This window comes from Hylobates moloch, unplaced genomic scaffold, assembly GCF_009828535.3.
Source record: "Hylobates moloch isolate HMO894 unplaced genomic scaffold, HMol_V3 SCAFFOLD_5, whole genome shotgun sequence".
NCBI lineage: Eukaryota > Metazoa > Chordata > Mammalia > Primates > Hylobatidae > Hylobates > Hylobates moloch.
The window spans coordinates 52,510,664-52,525,966 of NW_026652280.1; the positions used below are offsets into that span (position 1 = coordinate 52,510,664).

General features: G+C 39.1%; 1 protein-coding gene across 8 annotated transcripts in view; it reads left to right on the plus strand.

Moving 5' to 3' along the window:
• CHST9 (carbohydrate sulfotransferase 9) overlaps nt 1-15,303 on the plus strand; it is a 287,688-nt gene that overhangs the window by 160,276 nt on the left and 112,109 nt on the right. For all 8 annotated transcript variants that reach the window (XM_032152597.2, XM_032152598.2, XM_058438524.1 and 5 more), the window contains one exon: nt 8,982-9,023. In XM_032152597.2, the coding sequence (XP_032008488.1) occupies nt 8,982-9,023 (42 nt within the window). The remainder of the gene's footprint in view (nt 1-8,981; nt 9,024-15,303) is intronic.

The following is a 15,303-nucleotide window of genomic DNA, read 5'->3' on the forward strand; positions in this document are numbered from 1 at the left end:
TAAAGCCCTGGGAAGTTAACTTGTTAAAAGTCACACACCTGCTTTCAGGTAAAGTGTGTGATGATAGTGGAGGCATTCCTGTTGTACCCTGATACTGTTTATGGAGCTATTTTCAAAGGATATGAAACTAATTTTAAATATGCCTCTGGTATGTTGCAAAGCTGTATCTACTCCTGGCAGAAGTCAAGTGTAAAGGGTAAGAGTGAAGGCTCTTGTTTCGAACTACCCAAACTACAATCCTTGCTTGGTCCCTTATGAGTTCTATGACCTTCACCTTTCTCACCTTATATGTAAAATGGAGATAATAATCTTTTTATCTCATAGAGTTTTAATAAGGATTAAGTGAGATAATATCTGCCAAGCCCTTGCCTAAGGTCTGCCTGGTGGTATGCTCACAATACATTTTAGCAATTTTTTGTTGCTTTTCGTAATTACTTAATATCACTTGGCTCTGTCTTTTAGCAGCTCAGCTGAAAACATTAATAACAGATGCTGAGGTGTGTTGTTCTGGCACAGGGTGTGCATAAAACAAATATCTGTTGAGCAAGTGACAAAAGAAGGAAGAAAAGAAGGAAGAGAGGGAAGGAGGGACGCTGTACTGTTCAAAGATCTTTCTTCATTATCTGGCCCACATTCTGAAATGTGGAAATGTATTGGGTATTTTTATTAGTAGTATTACTCTTTTTCTGATCTATGAAATATGCAGTCAGCACTTTTGTCACAGTAGAAGAAAAATCAAGAAGGAAGGTGTATGTCTCTGTGTGTTTTGAGCCCAGAGACACTGTCAGGGGTTTGCTCTTGTTTCTACTGCTAAACTCCATCTCTGGACCTCTAAGGCTGCACATATCGGGTGTTTCTGTGTGCTAGTCACAGGCTACAGAGCACAGAGACAAAGAGCCTTCCCTTAAGGAGCCTGCAAGTGCTAGAGACCAGTGGCACAAAAGGATTTACAGAGCAACAGAAGCTTTGATAGATCGTGTGGTGTAAAGGTTAGAAGCACAAACTCTATGGCCAGACCACCAAGGTTTGGATCCAGCACTTGGCAAATCTGTGACCTAGACAAGCTATTGACCTCTCTGAGCCACATTTTCTCCTCTAAAGTAGGGACAGTGATGATGCATGCGTGGTAAGATTAAGAGCAGATGAGTTCATGTATATATAAAGGGCTTGGCCTGGCATGCTGCTCATGTCTGTGCTGTTGCCTTCCTCCCAATGAGCAATGCCTGCTGTAGCTCAGAGGATGGCCACTCTGAAACTGAGAGAAGAAGCCGTCTTAGATCTTGAAGAAGCTATATGAATTTTTCAAACCGAAGGATGAGAGCTGTTTCAAGCTTGGGATTAGAAGTGGCCTATTCAGGGGACTTTCAGAATTTGTAGAGGAGAATTCTGAGTTACACAGGGAAGAAGAGATTGTATTTAATGCAGTTATACTAGATCCTGTAACAGTGAAAGGAAAAAGCAAGGTTTTTGGAGAGGAGTTTAGCATAGGAAAAACAATTTTTAAAACAATTCATTGGATAAATTAAGATGAAAATGGAAGCTAAAGCCAGGGATACCAGCTTGGAGACAGTTGTAATTTGATGTGCTGAGGATCTTGGCCAGAATGCTGCAGCATTGAAAAGCTAAAAAGAATGATTATGAGATATAGAAAGAAAGGATCGAAAGGTGGCTGGAAGCAAGTGTTGGGGAGAGGAGATGGTGAGGGGAGATGTCAAAGCTGCATGCCTGAATGGCAGGAAGAAGTGTCCATATAATAGACACTTGTGCAAGTTCGGAGGGGTGGGTGGTTTGGGGAAAAGGATTACAAGTTTCATTCAAGTCCAGCTGCACTTGATGCAACAGTGGGACACTGATGTGGAAGCTAGAATTTGAAGAAGCAGAATTGAAGTTCAGGAGAGGTCAAAGCGAGGATTGCTTAAATATTTGGAACTGAATCAAGTATAGGTGAGAGTGAAATAATTGAGAGAGAGAAATAGTATGGCAAGATTAAGGCAGGCTACCATGCCAGCCAGTAAGCCCACCATACTTGGGAAACTGTTATGAGAATTATATGAAGTAATACATATGATAACACTTATGGGATGGGGGTGGGGTGGACTATTAAATACTATATAAACAGGAAAATCTTGATGACTGCATGATAATGGAGAGCTTTTTTGTTTGTTTATTTGTTTGTTTTTGCCCTGTTTCCTAGAATCTCAAGGCTGAAGTGCACATTAAAGCATTGTATAGGTGAAGGTGAGGGTATGAGGGCTCAGAGAAGCTGAATGAATGGGTTTCCCATGAGATCGCTAAAGAATCAGGTCTGGGCTCAGGCCCTCCACCCCTTTTCAGTGCTATTCTCACTTTAGAGACTGCCTCTTGAGCTAGTCCTGTCTCTCAGACGCTCCCTGAATATGATTCGATTTTCACTCTATTTTATACAAAGCGTGCTCTAAAGTGCTGGATTCTCCTGCACAGGGGGTCTGGCACACGGACAAGCACACCCGGCAGCCGGCAGTGCACAGGAAGCTGCTTCCGCACAGGCACGGCTTTATGCAGGGCGTCCTGAAAAGCAGCACTTATTTCAGACACTGATCTTGCGTCTTGCCGTCTTTTAAATTTGTGTTTCCTTTTAGTTAATTAACTAATTTTACAATCTTTAAATCATGAAATAAGCCATCTACTCATATACTCTTTACTTGTTTACTCATGTTAATCAAATAATTAATCCATGGCTTGTAATCTCCTTCCAAGAAGATATTTAAGCGGGATCCTATTTTATAAAAAGAAAGTTTCCAATCTCAACCACAATACAGCCACATCATGGCAATAATTACTTTTATAACCAGATCGGTTAAAAACTAAACAGCTATTTTTGAAAGTCCATAAAAGTGATGTCCCATGTACAAACATTTTGAACAATTTAACATAATTTTATTGAAGGGATAGCCATTTGAGAGCTTGAACTTTTTATGAATTCCTTGTGAAGTCATAGAAATCTGAGTACCTTTTTAAATTTTCTTCTTGAAGGAAATAACTTGAGAAGTGCCAAGGAAATAAACGGAGAAAGCATTTAACATAAAATGAAATCATTAATACTTAATGGGAAAACAATATTCTATTCTGAGGCATTTTAAAACAGCTACTACACAATCCTTTCTAGGGGACTAGGAAGTTCTTCAAAACTGGTGCTTAAATAGTATTACCTAAAGAAGGACTTGATGGAAATAGAACATATGACGCCCAAAGATTAGAAAAAGGTGGATGATGAGATTCAAATTACAATCAGCCTTTCATGTATGTCAGTTTCTGCATCCATGGATACCATCAAACGTGGATTTAAAATATTTGGGGGAAAAAAACATGGTTGCGTCTGTACTCAATAACTGCAGACTCTTTTTTCTTGTTATTATTTCCTAAACAATACAGTATCACAACTATGTACATAGCATTTATATTGTATTAGGTGTTATAAATACTCCAGAGATGATTTAAAGTATATGGGAGAATGTGCATAGGTGATATGCACATACTATATCAAGGACTTCAGTATTCACAGATTTTGGTGTTTGCAGGGTGCCCCAAAACCAATCACCAATCCGCCACAGATACCAAGAGACAACTGTACTTCATTTGAAGCACAGTTGCTATTTTTGGTCACAAATTTCCCTAAGCTTTATCCCACCCTTGGTTCCTTGGTTCCCCATGGGGCCATTGCATCATGGGTTCTTCTGTGTTGTTACTGTTTGCTGGAGAGACGCGATGCCCTTTCAAGATTTCTTCAATTTTAGAGTTAGAAAAACCAGTTCTATTAGCAAAATTTGTAGGCTAAAACCCCTTTTGTTTTGAACCAGTGAGGTACAAAGTCAAGAAATACATGAGTTAACTCAAGGAAAACAGAATCAGAGTGCTCTTCTTTTGCAAGAATAGTCTTTTTTCTAAGACTGTTTCATCACTTTGTGGTTTCTTCTATCTTCTTTCGCTCTGTTCTCTTGCTGACCAGGAGAACTATCTTGATCCCCCTTTCTGGTCTGCAGCAGCACACCCAACCCACCACAATTATCTCTGTCCTAACGCATAATGGGAGAGAGCAAAAAATTTTAGACTTGGAGGCCAAATTCAGGCGTCAAATTCTAGTTCCACCACTAGTTTTGCAGTCTTCGGTAGGATACCTAAACTCATTCTCTTCCTCCTTGTCCTTCCATTTTAAACGTTTTAATAATTTTATCAAAGTAAGGAATTTTATCAAATGCATACATAGTTAAAGAATAAAATACAATAGAAGTTACTTTTACTGGCCAGGCACAGTGGCTCGCGCCTGTAATCCCAGCACTTTGGGAGGCCGAGATGGGCGGATCACGAGGTCAGGAGATCGAGACCATCCTGGTTTAAACGGTGAAACCCTGTCTCTACTAAAAATACAAAAAAATTCGCTGGGTGTGGTGGCGGGCGCCTGTAGTCCCAGCTACTCAGGAGGCTGAGGCAGGAGAATGGCGTGAACCTGGGAGGCGGAGCTTGCCGTGAGCCAAGATCGCGCCACTGCACTCCAGCGTGGGCGACTGAGCGAGACTCCGTCTCAAAAAAAAAAAAAAAAAAAAGAAGGTACTTTTTACTGGCCTCCTAAGTGATTTGCCTGATTAAGCAACTCTCTCCGTTCCCTCAATATATCCTACCGACTGATGCTCACAGCCAGCTCAGGACCGGATGCTCTCTAACCTGCCTGTAAACTCCTGATCCCTCCTGTGGAGATGTATGTGGACCAAGAGTCAGTGGTGTTTGTACCCAGATGTGCTGTGCCAGTTTTGCTCGTTCATATAATTATTCAATGATAATTATGTAAACCAATGATATATGGGTGTGTAAAAGAGAATTGCTATTTCTATTAAAATGTTTTGTAAAGACTCAATAAAGTTGAGTTACTAAAAATAAAAGGCTATAGGCCGAGCGTGGTGGCTCACGCCTGTAATCCCAGCACTTTGGGAGGCTGAGGCGGGTGAATCACAAGGTCAAGAGTTCGAGACTAGCCTGACCAACATGGTGAAAATCCATCTCCACTAAAAATACAAAAATTAGCTGGGCATGGTGGCACGCGCCTGTAATCCCAGCTACTCAGGAGGCGGAGGCAGGAGAATCGCTTGAACCCGGGAGGCGGAGGTTGCAGTGGGAGGAGGTTGCAGTGAGCCGAGATTGCGCCACTGCACTCCTGCCTGGGCAACAGAGCAAGACTGTCTCAAAAAAATACAAAATAAAATAAAATAAAGGCTATAGAATTATATGTGAGCTAGATAGTGGTAAAATATTGGGGAAAAACTTAAATCTGAAAGGATTCTGCTTTGTGCCTTTTTCAGTCTACTTTAATGAAACAGAAACTGAGCAATATACGTGATGATTATGGGTGTAGTTTATATAAGAAAATGCAGAACTGGAAATATGTGGCTATATTCTATATGCAGAAATCCTGGTAGTATTTCCATGGGATTCTTATGATACTAAATTAGATAAGGTTCACATAACACACTCAGCAGCATGTCTGATATTTAATAAGCATTCAGTCCATGTTAGCTGTTATTGTGGTTATTATTCATTTAATAATTGCACATCCAGGCAATTTTAAAAGAAAAGATAAAACAAAAGGCAAGGTGAGACCAAATCAATATTTCAAAAGAAAATATTGGGATAAACTTTTAAACCCAGCAACCAAAGGACCTAAACTTCACTGTGATTATTTTTTTCTTTGCATCCAAATATCTGTGTGTAAAATTAAGAGGATATTGATGATCAGATATCTACAAAGTTTAGCTGGAAAAACAAATCCTCATTCATTATTGAAAATAAAGCCTTGGCATTCCAAATGTAACCCTATTTCAATTTTAACAACAAACTGCCACATAGCCTTAGGAAGCTCTCTAACCTTTTCCTATCCTTGTATTCTCAGTTAGATAAGGATGATGACAGACAACTAAATTATCACATGGCCAGAAGAATTATTTTGAATTCTTTGAGAAAAGTACACTATGGTTGTATTTGTGTTCTCTCACTTGAGCGTGAGCTCTACCTGGCTCAGTGCTGTGTGAAGCTCTCCAACTCTCAGGATAAGGATCAGTGAAATGCTAATTTTTTAAAAAATTAAATTTTCATGAAAGCTCTAGACCTATTCACTTATTATGATGTTTATGCAAAGTTTCAACAGGTAAAACATGCTTCACCACAAAAAAACAATGATCAGAATAACTTATGGAATGAAAGGCAAAGATCCTATTTTATTCGATTATCTGTGCCACTAAATTAAGTCTTAATTCTTTTTCAATCTTGTAAACACAATATAAGAACAGATATACTGGATGTGAGGTTTAAACTCATTAATTTTAGTGGCTCTGGCCAAACCCAATTAATTTCTGTTTGTGAAGCAATTCCCATTGTTGGGGTTTCAAGTTATTTTCACAGTTGACCATGAAAGAATATGCATAGCTATTCAGTACATGATCTTGTAGCTAGTCAGTCAGTCTATATTGATCGTATGGACTGAGCCCAACATCCTACATATTTATTATGTACAAATATACAGAAAAATAACAATGATTTAAAAGATATAGTTAAAGCCTTTAAAGAGCTATATACTATATTACTATTATTGAGAGGTGGTAGAGGATACCTTTCCTTAGGAGACAATTCAAAAGATAAAAAGTAAATTGTATTTATTTCCCTATCATTTAATCGATGCTTAAAGAAATAGATGTTTCAAAACTTTAGGTTAATTCAATATATATGCATAAGACTAAACTAGGTTCAGAGAAGTTAAAAAGAGGAACCAGACTGGATCATCCCAGTGTTCAAGAAGTTTACTATAGTGGGGGAGGAAGGCATTTATCTAACTAGTATACTTCCATCCATGATGTGTGGAGGGACAAACTAGACCAGGGAAGAATTACCAATACCTGAGTGTACTCTCATTGTAATGTCCTAATATCAGGTTTCCAGACACCCTTAAGAAATTGCCAGATTTGCACAACCTTCATATTTGAGCTATCATGGAGATGGAGGAAAGAGCCTATCATGTCCACATTTTTTAAGGAAATGACTTGATTGTTATAAGTCACATAGCTTAAAAGCAATGTTTGATGAGAACAATCTTTCATACAATCGATAAGCAACTTACCAGAATATTGTAGGATATAAAGAAGCAGATGCATTTGACTTTTTGAATAACCAGTTTTTCCACACCAATTTAACTTCCTTCCTTGATTCAGTGACAGCCTACATAAATAATGATAATATGCTAGAAATAATTTTGTATGGAGGAAGATTTTGAGTTCTAGTCTAAACAATATTCTTATCACTAAGCCATGATAGTGTGACCTTAATCATGCTACCATTACCTGGGTGAACAGGTAAATATAGAGTTGCAATTACAATAAAGTGGGTGGGAGCAATGCATTACATATCCAGGTCCAGCCCCTGGGGATCAGTTGTACTGAAGGACCTGTAACTTACTGATGAGCTATATGACTCATAAATACCTGCCTCCAAAATGCTGATATTACTAGATCAAGTAGAATGGCCAGTACCTTACACCAGGAAGTTCATAACAAGACAATTCAAAATGCCCTTGGATATATGCTTTAAATCATTCTAAAAACAGAATAGCATATCATTGATGCAAGTGTAAACTGGTATTTTTTGGCACATGTGAAATTTGCTAAAAAATAATTTAAAAGACAAGTGCCAATAAGATTTTTATCTCAATTAGGGTTAGCAAAGCAATATTATAAGTGAGTCACACTGAGACTAGGTGATTTCAATGAGGCAGGCTAGCAGGACAAACAATTAACCCTACCATTGCTTAAGCCACACCATCCTTTAGCACTCATTCAAGTTTTAGTCAACATATGTTGAAAGATATTTTTTAAAGGCATGCAGAGAGCAAAACATTACATATATGTTTATAAAATATAGAATAGAATATATATTAATATATAATATATGTAAATGTGTTATATAATATATATTCATTATAGTTATATATTATATAAAATATATGGTATGACATACAGTATATATGTTATAATATGTTGTATTATATATTATATATATACATATATATATAATGTTTTAAAGGAAAGAAATGGAACCATGTAACCCAAAAAGCCAAAAACTAAGTAGTCATATAATTACATTCTTACTGCTCTGTAAGATTGTTCTCAGAAGGAACTGAGGCTCTCCTCTCCCCATAGGTGACTGAGCAAGAAGAAATATACTATGTTACAGTAGGCCAACTTCATCTGGCAGGAAGAGGCCCTTGGTAATCACCGTGAAAAATCACTGGTTCAAGGAAAACCTTAAGATTTCTTTCTTATAGCTGTTTACTACAGAATAAACTATCATTCTTTCTGGATAATTTAAATATCCATGGGGTTGCTTGCCTCAGAGTCCTCTTTTTTATCCTATCTTTCTGTTCATTTACTCTTCCAAGCTTCCCAAACTAAGGCATCCAATTGTGGGCCACTAATAGTCAATGCCAGGAGCTGTACATGGCATCTCTATCTCAATTTCACCCAAAGACGTCGAGCCCAAGTACTCAATTTTACACAAAGATTTTATTAATAAGTGAAAATATTATTGTATATTAGCACATTGATCTGTTATGGGGTGGAATGCTGAGAATCAAAGGAAATTGTCTTCCTTGTGATGGTCATTTTCCAATGCTACCCACCCCTCAGTCCCTGGCTCCATTTCCCTGCCACAGAGTACAGGCTCAAAGCCCAGGCTTTTCGATACCAAATTTTCATGGTAATGCCAGGTTTCCTAATAAGTGACACCAAGCTTAATCAGGCCACAAACACAGGGGATGACACATTTTATTTCATGACCCTCTCCCTTCCCATCATTTTCCTTGTTACAAATAAAATATGAGAGGCTTTGAGGCATCTTTGTGTAGAAAGTTTTATAAATGTCTTTGGATGTGATGGTAATATATGAATTTCTTTCCTCTTCTTTTTCAGAATGGGTACCAGTGAAGTACTTGCCGCCTGTACCCAGAATCAGTGAGTAACTTCCTCATAATGTTTGCGTCTTGGGTAGTTATAGATAAGCAGAGCAACAACTAGAATATCTGAAAACCTCAGAGTGTGGCTTTTAAGCACCTGTTCTGCTGATGATAGCCATCCCTAGAAAGCACAGCCTAGGTGGCATTTTTGGAGTGCATAAAGTCTTGGAGGGTGGGGAGAAAAGCAAGCAAACCACAATCCTTGTCCTCAAGGGATTTACAAACGAAACTAAAGGCTCTGAAGACTGATTTCAGTTATATACAGGATGGTGTTTACCTTATTTGAAAAAGTTTACAAATTTTTCCATTTTTATTTTAAAGGTATTTAACATTTTCCTGGCACATTGCATTATAGTCTATTTTTTTAAATGTCTTCCTCTATGAATAGAGTAAAACCTCCTTAATTCAGATACTGCTAATACACAATTCTTGAGAATTTGATCTAGACTAAGCTGAAATTTAGCTTTGAATTATCTGCAAGGAATGGGTTTGCTAAGTGAAATGGAATATTTGTGCCCCATGTAAAAAGAATACGTTGTTTTCATGGCTTTAGCATACAGTGGTCTTTAGGCAAAAAGATTCAGCTGTAAAATAAAGATTATTAAGGTCGTGAAGTAGATGTCCCCTTAGACAGACTTTATTGGCAGGTAATAGTATTGCAAGTAATAAAACAATGTTGCTTTCAAAAAATTCTGACTTCCATAATTCAGGCTAGATCTTCCTCTCCTCCTTTCCAACCTAATTATTCTAATCTAATGAGGTTTACTATTCTGTAATATGTGGATGGAAGCATTTAGTAATAGACGATGATCAATTCCTATTATCTTAAAAATTTATAAATATAACTTCTAATTTTGGGATGCATATCTATAATGTTGATCACCTAGATGACAGTAGTATGTTTACTTTACAAGAAAAAATGATATATTATTCCATTTTCTTTTTCATGATCTCACATGGCAGGTAACATTTTTTTTCATTTAAAACTCAACATTTTTGCCAAGCAAGCAAGTCAGATTCCTAGGGCAATAGCAAAGATTTGAGGTGAGGGAAAAAAAACAAAATCAGACCATGCCCTCCCAGGGGTATGTTGAAAAACTGGAGCAGTAACTGAGTCACCATGCACCCATTTATTCCTTTATTCATTCAACAAACACTTAGCCAAGGGCCATGCTTATTGCATCAAGGGATGTAGAGATAAATAAAATTCCCTTTTTGTCTTCATTGTACTGGTAGCCCATAAGTTGAGACAGAGATGGAGACAAATGATTTTCTCATGTGATAAGCAACGTGTTATCCCAAAAAACAAAGTACTCTGGGAATGCACAGAATACACTGTTAAATCTAACAGGAAGAGTTGGGGAAATATTCAGTAACAGTTATCATGCTTGAACTGATTCTTTAAAGAATGCATGGACTTTTTACAAGTAGGGAAAGGGAAGGGCAGCATTTCAGGCAGGACAAGCAAAAGCATGGAGACATCAAAGCCCATGTATTGCCCAAGTAAAACAACGTAGACTTAGAGGTAGTTGTATAGAGCTGAGGGAATGTGGGAGTAGTGTATGGTCTATACATAAAGGTATATTACCAGAAAAAAATACCCTTTAAGTGGTTGAAAACAACAATTGGAGTTGAGAGAGAGAAAGATTTGAGAGTCTTTTGCATAAAGAGTTGAAACGTGAAGAAATGGAAATAATTAAGATCATTCAAGGGCACAGGAGAGAACGTTTAGGAATACAGGATAGAATCAGCTTCTTCCTGAGACAGGAGAAAAGGATGAGTGGGGAAAAACTAAGATAAGTTTAAAGATGGATATAAAGAAATTTGAGAGTTTGTGCCTGAAAGCTTCCATTTTCTTGCCACTATAATGTGAATAATCATGGGATGTAGAATGGGAGGACACAAGTTCGAAACTCAATTCGGCCACCCACGAACAACGCAACTTGGGTAGGTCACATAACCCCTCTAAATTTCCATTTTACCATCCGTGAAATGGAGATAATAATAACATGCAATTCATAGGTCAGAGAACTTCATAACACATGTGGAGGCATTTTATAAACTATAATGCACTTGGCCAGAACACATGCTGGGTGACCTCACTGAGCTCTTGTTTATAAAACAGGGACAAGCTGGGCATGGGGACATGTGCCTGTCATCCCAGCTACACAGGAGGCTAAAGTAGGGGGATTGCTTGAGGCCAAGAGTTCAAGATTGTAGTGTATGATGATTATTGTACCTGTAAACAACCACTGCAGTCCACTCTGTGCAACACAGTCAGACGCTATCTCTAAAAAATCAAATAAAATCAGGATAACAGCGCATAGCTTACACGGGTTACTGAGAGCATTAAAGATAAGGTATCCACCGTGTGTGCTCTATAGATGGGAACCACTGGGTTACTGCCTTCTGTGAGTAAGAGCTTGTCTCTGGGGAAAGAGGAAAAAATTCTGCAATGGGGAAACAAGACAAGAAGGAGACATGGAAAAATATTTTTGAGCAGAATTCAAAGCCCATCCTGAAAACATGAGTTTGCAGGTACAGCCACACCTGTGTACTCTGGAGCAATCAAAATGAATGAGTTGATGGTCTGGGGTTGGGGTAGATCAAAGCAGGTATACTAGTGGCTGAGAGCAAGTGCCATCGAAGGGACAATTGGAAACGCTGGCCAATGCAGATCTCAGAAGTTTAGAGGCCCTGTTCTCCTGCCTCAGCATTAGTTTGACAGAATGGCGCCCTTCCTTTTTTTTTTTTTTTTTTTTTTTTTTTTTGAGAAGGAGTCTCGCTCTTTCACCCAGGCTGGAGTGCAGTGGCGTGATCTCGGCTCACTGCAGGCTCCATCCCCCGGGGTTCACATGAATGGCGCCCTTTCTATTCAGAGTCCGCAGCCTGTGATCCTATGACCTGTTGTTGTCAAGTAAGTGAGTGGCTTATGCAAAGGACTGAGCAGCCAGATGCCTCCAAGGTTATATGCTGTCACCATTAGCTAACCTCCAGCCCTGATGCTACTGCTCAGATTTAGGGCAGTGGCCAGCCAGACTCCTGCCTGACCCTCCTACCCTCTCACCTCCCACCCTTGTCTCACATCCCAACTGCAGCCTATTCCCAGCCTCCCCTTCCACTTGAACTTTCATTCTTCCCTGACACATAAGGTAGTAAAAAAGCTGTCCACCTCCTCTGAAATAGAAAGGTAAAGTTTCAGCTAACCATTAATAAAAAGGAGCCAGACTGCATGCTACCTGCCCCTCACACCTTTAGCACCAAGTCTAAACCTCATTCCAGAATTTGCTTGTTGCAACAGACAAGATTGCACTTCCTCCCACACTTGGAAGTGAGTTATCTCACCATCCACTAGGAAAATGTTCAGTGTCCTCTTAAAATCTTTAGCGAGGCTTGGGGACCCCAAGAGAGAGCTGCCAAGATCTATCTTGATAGTTACTAAACTTACCTCCGAGAGAGATTTGAATTGTTAGAGCTTTCATCCTCAATTTGCCAAATGGCAGTAATAAAGGAAATATAGGCTATATCTTGCACGTTATTGACTCCTATTTTAATTAATGTAAGACACATTCCTCATTTGAGAGCATGGTTGATTCACTCAGTCAATGGCTATTCATTAAGGATATACCAAATGCAAGGTGCTAGCTCCTAGTCAAGATCTTTGGAGATAATGAATATAAACATCTCCCATGAATAACATTTGAAACATCTGGAAAAACCTATCCAATTAGATAAAATTCCAGGCTCCTGTGAATAGACAACTCCAAAGACTCATTAGGGGTTGAGAAACCCAGAGCATTTTCTTCTCTCTTCTCAGCCTTGGCTCCCAAAGCCCACTCTTCTGTGACTTCCAACATGAATCACGTGAAATTCACCTCCAAGCGCCTTGCTTCCTGTACATTTCTTTCGGTCCACTGTGGTAACCTGCTAATATGGAGATTGCCCCATAGCACATTATCACCCTCAACCCCACAGGTGGGACTTCCCTACACAGCATGAACCACACTGAAGTGCAGCCCTGCCTTTCCCAGGGTAGGAAGCACCAAGTAATGTGTCTCCTAATATGGTTTCAGACAGGGTACTCTCTCCCATTCTACAAACGCACATCAGTCCTTTCTCCAAGGTGCTTTAATCTCCTAGTGTCATGCCAGACACCCACCCCTCCAGTGCCCTCTACAACTCCCATTTTATTTCTGCCTGGTTTGTATGCAGTCTTCATTCTAGATCTGCTCAAGAAAGCAACTCACCACTCATTAAAAACAAATGCAAAGACAAATATCTATTCATTGTATTTCTTTGACCCTAAATACACCCTCCTTCTATTTCTTCCTGTAATCAACATGTCTCCCATTTCTGGGTTCTTTGTGTATGTTCTTTTTTACTCTTGTTTCTATCCTTTACATATCTCACAGATTTTAGTACTCCTTGGAATATGGTCTTTTAGTTTATTTCCCACTTAGAAGAACACAAGACTCACATCCATTCAGTGGCAAAGCCAACATTAGGGAGAGGTGTGCAGTGGCATGTCATTAACATGTTTTTCTCTTTTTTTTTTTTTGCTATGTAGTGAAACGGTGTTCAATTTGGACTGGTTCTGTGAGTCCTTGACAGCAAGAATATAACCCAGACTAGCATCTCCGATTTGGAGATCTTGATAAAGTTCAAAGCAGAATCTAAAACTTGACTCTTCTGACTCTGACTCCTATACGTCTCTAGGCCTCCAGTTACAGGAACTGAAAGAAAATATTTTCCTCTATTTTGTACGTGGAGAGTAATTCAAAATCATTTCTTAGGGTCATTGAACTGAGAAATGTTCCTTGGAATTTCATGAAGAATATCTTGAGGCAGGGTTTATGTACCAGCAAAAGGATACACATATTCAAGGGTAATACCTTTTTACATATTGATAGCATACTCTCTCTCAGAGTAGAGGGCTGCTTTTGTGCCAAACTGCAGTGCCGTGTGATTTTAAAGCTGGAGTTAATCCTTGCAGGCTACTGTGGGTCCACAAACCGGCAATTGGTGCCCTAGAGCTTTGCATTTGGTAGGCATGTTCTCCTGGGCACGGGTCCTGAAATGGACTATTGTTTACCTGTACTCAATGTCTTTGCCCTCATTTGGCAAAGGGAGGGAGGTACATCGTATTCACAAGCACTGCAGATTGCAGAGATACAGTTCCCAAACATAAGTCAAGACTCCAGCCCAGCACCGGGCATGGCTCAGGGTATTTTCTGGGGCACACACTGCTAGCTCCTCTGCACTCAGTTTCTCCGGGGAATGAGACAAATTGAGAAGAAGGTGTTATGGTGTTAGAATCAAGGGTGGGGTTGTCATGAAGGTTAGAGGGTAAAGAGGGCCGGTACCCATCTCCTAAGTGTCCATATCTGGTAGGCCCACTCTCCTGCTCGCTCTCCTGCTTGCCTGGGGGCATGCTTCCCATTGTCAGCCTGAACATTCTTTTCTGTAAATCCAGGATTACCAAAGTTGGTAGGAAAGGATAGTTAGAGACTTTTCTGCAGCCTTCCTAAGCTTTTGTGAGAATTAAGCCTTACAAATCTTATAAGAATTGATGAACATGATGATATTTTTTAAAATTCAGCATAAATCTTCAGATTCGTAGCCTAACAATCTCAACTGAAAAGCCCTTATTCTGCAGGGGAAAGAAAAAGTACTGTTTGCCAGCCTTATCTACTGTCAGACCAAGCCTTGATTTTCCAACAGTTTGTACATTCTGCACACACTGGGGCTGTCCTTCTCACATGTATAAAAATAAACCGTGAAGTTGTTGGGTTTTTTTTCTTTTGTAGGGGAAAGGGTATGAGTATTCTTGTATGAAAATAATTAGCAAAGAAAAAGTGGCACCCTGCAGTTAATTTAGCTATTCTCTTAAATATTTTCCTGGTACCTGAATTACATGAACATAATATTTTAATAAGCTGATCTGCAAGTATTTTTCTCCTTCTCATTGAGGTTTGGAGTAATCTAAAGAGTCAAGGTTTTCAATCTTTTTCTCTTGCATTAAAATGATCTGTCATTTCCGTAATGACAACACCCAAAAGTCAATTTTTGGGGCCTTGTTAAAGTGCCCCATAGAATAATTCAGTGGTGATGGAGATGGAGCTCTTCTCAAAGTGTAACTACTCCCCTTGCTGGCATAGTGTGGCAATGACATTCATCTCTGAAAATTTAATCTTAATTCTGGACAGGCTTTTTGGTTTTGGTTTTTGTAATTCTGTATGTTTTTGAAGTTCACAGTAAATTGAGGCTTAATCTAAGGA